General features: G+C 53.2%; 1 protein-coding gene across 1 annotated transcript in view; it reads right to left on the bottom strand.

Moving 5' to 3' along the window:
• Positions 1-3,909: 3,909 nt before the first annotated feature.
• Positions 3,910-8,812, bottom strand: part of GRK3 (G protein-coupled receptor kinase 3) — a 58,054-nt gene continuing 53,151 nt past the window's right edge. Inside the window, exon 21 of the mRNA XM_062504254.1 lies at positions 3,910-8,492. Coding sequence (XP_062360238.1) covers positions 8,331-8,492 — 162 coding nt within the window. The 3' untranslated portion in view covers positions 3,910-8,330. The remainder of the gene's footprint in view (positions 8,493-8,812) is intronic.

Here is an 8,812-nt window from a genome sequence, read left to right as displayed (position 1 = left end):
GGTGGTGGCGAGGTAGGACGGTGCTGTGCAGAGACACGAGGGGACACGCCAGGCAGAGAGAGAGGAGAGAGTTAGCCAGGAGCTGCTGCCGGCCCCAGAGCTGTGCCAGGCCGGCAGCACCGTGACCTTGCCGGGCATTGCCCACCTGAGCTCCTGCCACCAGCCGGAGCACGGCAGGGATGGGCTGCAGCTCTGGGGAGAGCGAGGCCACCAGCAGCCACCGGGGCAGCGTGGGGAGGCGGCGGCACACGGGGCTGGTGGCACGGGGGTGATGGTGGGACCCCACGGCTCCAGGCTGGGTGGCCACAGGAGCCCCGTCCGTGCCCCACTTGGGGCTGACCTCGGCTTCACCTGTCGGGATCATTCATGCACCGAGCGCGTCGGGGCTCGCCCGGCCGTGCCGTGCCTCTCCTTGTACAGTAAAAGGGCAGGAGCGGCCAGGAGAGGGCTGGGAATGTCACTTGCCTTCCCGGGAGGCTGCCCCGAGCGCCACGTGCCCTCGGGGACCGGCGCTGCCCCCGCGCTGTCCCCTCTAGCAGGGCTCTGCGGTGCCGGCAGAACTGGCCCCGATGGCACCGCACAGCCCGGCGGGGGCGAGTGACAGGGAATTGTCACCGGAGAGGGACTCTCGGTCCTGCCTCGCACGCGGGGAAACCGAGGCACGGAGGGGACGTGCCTTGGCCAAGCACCCAGGGTGGGACCAGCGGGGCCCGGGACCACCGTGACCACCGTGACCAGCACCGCGCTCCCTCCGCTCAGGATGCAGCCCCAGCTGCGCCGTGCCGTTCGGGTCTGGTCCTTACTTAGACCCGGTCCTGCTGCCACCCAGGACCCGCTGCCACCCTGGTGGGTGCCACAAGCCGAGGTGATCGAGGGGGCCCCATCTACCACCCTGCACAGGGCAGGGAACAGCGTCCCCATCCCCGCTCCCATCGCTGCCCTGCCGCGTTCCTTTCCTCAGCCGCCCCCGGAGCCGGGGCTGCCGCTATCGCCGTCCATTCCCAACTAAAAATAACCCTCCCGGCCGAGGGGAGCACCCACAGCTCCCGGACGGACCCCGACCCCTACCCCGGGGTCCCCCAAGTGCCTGTACCTGGTGGGTGCTGGGGGCTGATGTCCCGGACCAGCACCGGGCTCCGCGGGACCCCGGCGAGCCGAGAGCGGCGGCGGCGGCGCGGGGAGAGCCCCGAGGGTCAGCAGCAGCCGCCTCCCCCCGCCCCCGCCGCGGTGGCAGCTGAGGTGACACATGTCACTGCTAAAAATACCCGCGGCGGTGGCACCGGGGCCTCGCCTGGGGAGAGGCGGTGGCACCGCGGGGCCCTCCTGTTCCTTGGCCGCTGTACACGTGTGTCACCCGTGCTCCCCTTGGCGCACACTTCTGCACCCCAAAGAAATGGGGGAACCGCTCTGCTCGGGTGTGAGCGCACTCAGAGGGTTCTGGCGCTGTCCAAGGGGACATCCTGGGCTGGGAGCCCCAGCACGGAGCTCCCCGGGTCCCCCTGCCAGCCCCGGCACTGAGATGGGGCCGAGCTGGAGGAGGACCTGGATGCAGAGCTCAAAATAGTCCCTGGCACCAACACCAGCATGGTCAGCACCTGGCCAGGGCAGGTGGGAGGGGAGCAACAGAGTGGACACGTGGTGACCACATGGGGGAAAGGGTGACCCCCGGGGCCAGCAGGACCTGTGTCCCACATGCCCCAGCTTCAACAGCCAGGCAGGGTGCAGGGCACCAGCTCAGGCCAAGTCCAGCTGCAGAGGGGCAATATCCCCACCTTGGCCACTCTGCATCTGACCCAAAAGCTCCATGGACACACCCAGGGCATCAGCACCCACAGCCGGAATGGCTCTGGCAATAAATAAGGAAACAAGATTGTCAGTCTGGAGTCTCCTGGCAGGAGGCCGAGGGTTAACTGAGCATCTCTCCAACCCCAATCCCACCTGGGAACAGCACGAGGACACGTGCCCAGGTGGCACTGCAGCCACGGGGCAGCCTGGCCACTGTTGGTGGAAAACCACCCTCGGTCACCTATTACACACCTCCCAGTCCCTCCTGGCACAGCCAGCACCGTCTCACCTGCAGGACACAGCCTGAGTGTCCCTCAGAAAAACCAGGATAAACACCATGCACAGGGCTGGGGGGAGGGAAGAGACTTACCTGTGCATGAGGCAGTGGGGCATGGGGTCCATCCAGCCATGCCCCGCAGGCAGCTGCTCATCCCAGTACATCCCAGCACATCCCAGCACACAGGGGACACGGAAAGAACGAGACACCAGCACACACGCAAAGGACGGTTTTTATTGGGGTCTGGTGGTAGGAGAGCAGTTGTACTGACCAACACACAGAAGCAGCTTAGCTGTGCCAAAATAATCCGTTAAAAAAATACTGGCGGCAAGAACCGAGTGTGGCACACCCGCCACGACGGGGCTGTAAACTCCAGGACAGTCCGTGAGGAGTGAGGATACAGCTCACAGGCAGCAGGACCCTCCTCCCCACAATAAATATGGAAAGAGCCAAGTACATAAAACAAGGAATGATCTCATCGATACAATATCTAAAGTTATTTACAGATCCTGGCTTTGCTTACCATTAATTACACATTTTGGACAGGTTCTCTTTCGATCATTTCCTTCATTTCGAGTAGCTGTTCGTGTGAATTTGCTCCTTTTTGTTTTAAAGGACCTAGTGAGGCACTGCTCACAAATCCCCTCTCCGAGGATGCTCCTGCTTTATTCTGTTTTTCACAAACATTTTTTGTGCCATCTCACCCATTGTCTGCTCTCTCCCTGCCTGCTACCCAACAGGAAAACCTCTCCCCAGCCCATACCTCAGTCCATCTCCTTTTCCAGCCTGGAAACACAGCACATCACACAAACCCAGGCCATCCTGGACAAAGCCACCTTCCTGCAGCTGTCCCCAGGTTCTCTGCCAAATCCCTGCCTGGACACACCCCAGGCCAGCAGCACCAGCCTCATCACTGTCCCCACCACGGCACCTTTCCAGGGGTGACACTAGAGAGCCACAACGCCTCCGTCACAGTCTCACCCACCCACATCTCCCCCCTCCCTCCAGGAACAGCTTGGGTTACAGCTCACCCCAAAATCCAATGGGATCAGAGAGGGAAACGGGAAAGAAGGCAGAGACTGCTCCGGGGAGCACAGCAAAGAACCCTCCCTGCCCCAGGCAGCCCCTCAGCAAGGAGAGAACTTCAGCAGCAGGAAAATGCCCCTGGAAATTTCCCCCTGGAAATGCCACGGGGGACAGCCCTGACCAGCACAGACCTCCAGCCCCACCACGGTGGAAATTGAGAGCACACAATGTCATACCTCAGGTATTCCTCACACTGCACAGGCCATGTTCACAACTGGAATTATTTTTAGGAACTGAGCGACCTGATAAATTTAGAGCTATTTCTGTACCTCACTGGGGATGGAAGCGCTGGGGTTGGCTCTGCAGATGTGCCCAGATGTGCCCAGCAGAGGCAGCTCCTGGAGTGATGGCACCACAGGGGGGTCCAGGCTGGGGGTCACCCACCTCTGAGGGACAGTCCCTGCAGGTCCTGGGATGTGACACCGAGCAGGGTCCTGCCCTGGCTCTAGGACAGGCACTGCTCTTGCCCTCAGGATCCTGTTTTTAAGGATCAAGTGATTCCCCCTCTAACACCAAACCCATCTCCAGTAAGGACATTTTGGGTCCTGCAGGTCACTCACTCCTTCCCCTGGGAATGACAGAGCTCTGCAATTCCCTGATGGCTGAGCTGGAACAAACACCACGCTGACTCCTTGCCCCAGTTCAGGTCATTAATTGTCTTTAACTCAGCACAGACTCCTGTGAATGAACACTTGCTCTGGGAATGCTGAGGGATAAAGGAGAAATCTGGAAATATCCTATTGAAGGGGGGATTTGCAGGAGTCTTCCAGGTGTTTCTGCATTCAGGAGCCACCTGAGATGGTCCTGACAGAGCCTGGGGTCCCTGTGCTGGGAGAGAAGGGCTGCACAGTCTCAGGGAATCTATCCCTATTTTGTCATGAAAAACAGAATAAAGCTGGCTGATCCTACTTGAAAGGAGCTGCCACTTCCATACACATACGGAGCAGAAATTCTGTGGAATGTCAGAAGTTGGAGAAACATGTATTTAATAAATAATATAAAATGCTTTTTCTGTTAAAATAGAATTCTCGGGTTTATACCTACAGAGAATAGCAACCTTTACATAAACAAAATAAAGCTGAGTCTGTGATGATTAGTTTAACACAAAATAAAAATACAATTTAACAATAGTATTAAAACAGCCAATGTTCCATCCACACAATATGTACACCATGGAATAGAAACCAACAGGAAACAAAAGTAGATTATCTTGAAACTCCTCAGACATTTGGATATACATATTTTCTCTGTATATTTTAGATACTTTCCTTTTTTTTTTTTACAATATTAAAATTAATACTATGCTTTGTCAAAATATGCTTTTCAGATTTTCTTTAATTTGTAGAACTGACTCATTCCTTATATTAATCAACACAAGTAGAATTATTTATTGTCTACTGTACACTTCAAACAGTCCTTCCTCTGGGGGTATTTTGGATGCAAACACCTCAGAGGCAAAGGAGCAGTGTCACTGCCACGTGCTGGGAGGTGACACCCCCGTGCCAACGGCTGCAGGACACAGATATGGACATGGAATCAAGGAACCTGGCCCTAAAGCTGACCAGCTGCCAGGGAAAGAGCAAGTCAGAGCTCCAGGGATTTCATTCCTCATGAGCTGATTCACTGTAGGTGGAGGAATGATGATGGAGTCACCCCAGCACCGGGGCTGGACCTGCTCAGGGAACATCAGCCCCCATCATCCCCATCCTCTGGGCACCAGCAGCAGCCAGGATCACAACCAAAGCAAGCCTTTTGTAGCACAAACCAGTGTTTCCACCACCTCCACACTGGGCTGCAAACACCTGATTTATCTCCAAGCCAAACCCAACCTCACAGTTTAATTTCTGGGTTTTCCCCCCTTGACAGAAGTGGGAGAGGAAAAACCTTTCACTGGGTTTCTAAAGGGGAGGTGCTGAATCACAGAGTCATGGAATATCCTGAGCTGGAAAGGACCCATAAGGATCATCAGAGTCCAGCTCCTGCCCCTGCTCAGGACAGCCCCAAGAAATTAAGGAAAACTTGAATGTGATTAAGCCAAGGTCTATCCCTGAAGCTGCTCCCTCCCTCCCTACCTGCCAGGCTTCCCTTTCCAGACACACTTCCAGCTATTATTAGCCTGCTCCAAGATTTTTTGAAGCCTGCTGGGGGGTGGGGGAACATACCAGGAATGTCAATCCCAGCTGGATCCACTCCAGCATTCCTCCAGCTTCTCTCAACTGCAGCATTTTGGGAAGAACCCATGAGCCTGCAGCTGAGGCTCTGCTGGACCAGGGACAAGAACACAAAAAACTCAAACACAACTAAGAGGAAGAAGATATGCACTTGGAGTAGTGGATGGCCAACACTTGGATGAAAGATTGAAAATAAAAACCACAAAAAACACCCCACAGTGAATGTTCCTTTAACAGTTTCATGAATTTGCAAAATAATTAGCAAATAAACAAGGGATCCTAAACACACAGCCAAAGACCCTCCTGAGAATTGAACCAACCAGGAATCTTTGTTCAAAACAAAAACTTCAGAGATTCTGGTTCCTGCACTAGGAAGGAGCAGTCTGGGGTAGTATCCAGGATTTTTTGGTTCAGTGGGTGCAGTTCCAGCTCTGCCTCCACACCAGCATGTCCAGTCACTTCCACACAGAGCCCCACTTCTTCCTGTGATCCCACCTTCATTCAGGAGTTTGTCACTGTGATAACCTCTCCTCTCCTAGCTGCACAGTTAGATACAAGTCACAAAAATAAAGCTATTTTCAATTGTCAATTAATCAGATTTTCAACTGTCAATAAATTAGCTGGCTAAAGAAATCCAAATCTTTTCCTGCCCCTCCCACTGGAGGTGGATGGGGCAGCAAGGACCACAATAATGAGGATATTCCAGGGATATTCCAGGGCCATCCCAACTCCATCACATTCCAAGATAGATGTGTTTCCCTAAGTCAATACACAGCCTTCATTTCATATAAAATCTCTGGTTTGAGGCACAGTTTCCCAGCTGATGACCTGCTCCTCCCTCACTGACATCGGCACCGGAATCTGCTGACAGGGGGTGAGAGTGAAATCCAGCCATGGAAAATAACTGAAGGAGAAGAATGGAACTGAGCAGGGACTAAGAAAGTAAAAACAAGTTACACAAGAACAGTGAGAAGGTTTTAACACCATCTGAGGGCTTTTTTCTAAATCAAGGAGAAAAATACGAGCATTGCATGGTATTGTAGGGAAAGCTGAACCACGGCCAGCGGGATGAGACATTTTCTATCCCAAACACTTTTAAAATATCACACAAAGAATCATGGAATCATTTTAGGTTGGAAAAGACCTCCAAGATCATCAAGTCCAACCTCTGACCCATCACCTCTGACACTGCTCCTTGCAGAGGAGTTGAGATGCTCAACAGGAATGACAGAGAGGCTGGTACTATTTACACAGAATAATTTGGAAAAAAAATGGGGGAGGAAATCATTGAAAGGAACCACTGACTCACAGGGGGTATTTTCCAGAATGCATTTTCCCTTTGGTGCATCCCCAGGTGGTGAGGCTGGGTTTGTACAAGCTCTGCAGCAAACCCAGCTCCCATGAAGAAGCAAACAGAGCCACTTTTACTACTTTTCTCCAAGGAACCCTGTGGTGATCTGACAGCCACACACGCTCGACAAACCACGCACAAATTCTGCTCCCACTTACACAGGCACAACTCCACTGTCTCCAGGGACTGTGAGAGTTGTACCTCTGTAGCTGGGAAGAAAAATCTTCTCTAAGCTGTTCACTGAATTGGACAAAAAAAGCTTAAGTTCAGCCCTGACGTCTCTCTTACAAACCAACACGACACCCAGGGCAAGGCCCAGCTTGGAGCTGTGTGACAGCTCAGGATTAGATCCTTCCTTCAGCAAGACTTTCCACCCAACACACCTGATGCTTCAGCTGCAATTAACACAAACCTGGCATTTGATCAGCTCGTTCTGTCAGCTCCACACTCTAGTTTTCTCACACTACTTTCACTGTGGGCAGTTTGAACTCTTCAGAACAGAAAATGAGAGATCCTTTCCCAAGCCGAGCTGTGATATGTGCATGAACCTCCTGGACCGGGCTCCAGGGGGAACTGGGGATTTCTGGGGATTTCTATGCTATAGGAACACACCTGTGTACACCAGAGGAGGATCCCGAGTCCCAGGACTGAGGAGTGAGATGGGACACGTACCGAGGTACCCACACACACCAGAACCCAGCACATGCTCTAAAATGCACTGGATTTGAATAATTTCTTTTTAATTTTTTTTTTTTAAAAAGTGCAGTTGACCTGAAATGGAAAAGAACTGTCTTTTATGTTCACTGTAAACTTGTCAAAAGGAATCTGCTCTTTAAAAACTGTGCTAAAATAGTCAATTTATACAACAGAGCACTAGATGAAGCTACCATAAATTCCTCTTCACCAATTATTACTCTATTGTGTCAGTTATAGTACTGCATATACGTAGAAGAAGCAAAACGGTGGTAGCTACTATTAGTGAGTACAACAAACCCAGGGAATAATTCGAGTTCAACGCTCCCATGAAGTAGCAATAACATTTAAACCACAGGACAGTTAGAATTCAGTACTTTGAAGTGCATCAGAGTCACACTGTTGATCATCAGCAGTATGGAGCAAAGGTTATCAGAGAGTCAGCAGTAATGGTCGGGAAGGACACGGCAACACGACAGAGTGAGGGGCACCCACCACGGCCAGGCGGCAGCTCCGGCTCCGTCGGTGTCACCACGGGAGTGTCACTCAGCCAGCAGCACCCGTGCCACCCCCGGCCCGGTGCCACCGAGCCAGGGCACGGCAGGGAAAAAAAAAAAAAAATACAAAACAAAACAAAAAAAAACCTCTTCCTTCCATCAGTAGTTCCAGAGGGACGGAGCTCAGCCGGGCCCTGCCGGGGATGGGGACGCGTGGGAGCAAGGAGCAGCCTCTCCACTTGGTGACTTCCAGCGCTGCCAGGGGCAGGGTGTCCCCACTCCTGCCACCCTTCCAGCCTCCAGAGACAGAGTCCTGACGTGATCCCACGCTGTAAACATCGGATCCCTCCTCTCCCGGGCACATCCCGCAGCCAGGACCGCACAAAGTCATTCACTCGTTCACAAGGGTTCTGGGACGCTCTGCAGGTTCACCAAGCAGCTTTTCCCTGGGGGAATGTGGTCGGTGTCTCCTACAGCCCGTTGCTGTTCCTGTGGCTGAGCGGGGGCTTCGAGAGCTCTACGACTGTGGAGCGGGATTTATTGAGGAACTTTGGAGCCCGGCGCAGCAACCTCTGGGCCTCGGTGAAAGCCTCTGTCAGCTCTTTTTTCCACTGAACAAACTCAGGGTCGCTCTGCAAGAGAGACACAGAAGCAGTTTGGCACTTCATCCTACGTGGCCAACAGCGTCTTCTCTCTCAGGCAGCACTTTAGGGAAGTTATTTTAATTTTCTGAAGGAATGAGCGACTTTGGGTATTGCCCGTGTGCAGCCCCTTAGCTCCTCCATCACCCCAACGAAGGCTGGTACAATGGTTTGAGGACTTGAGCACTTCCCCCTTCCACACGTGAGCTCCAGCAGCTCCCCAGAGTGAGACACGAGCCAATGAGGCCCTTGGAGAGCACAGAGCTTGAGAAGTTTGGGAGTTTTTAGATAGTTAATAAACCAAACTCGTT

This window comes from Cinclus cinclus, chromosome 17, assembly GCF_963662255.1.
Source record: "Cinclus cinclus chromosome 17, bCinCin1.1, whole genome shotgun sequence".
Taxonomy (NCBI): domain Eukaryota; kingdom Metazoa; phylum Chordata; class Aves; order Passeriformes; family Cinclidae; genus Cinclus; species Cinclus cinclus.
This window is presented reverse-complemented; position numbering and strand designations above follow the sequence as displayed.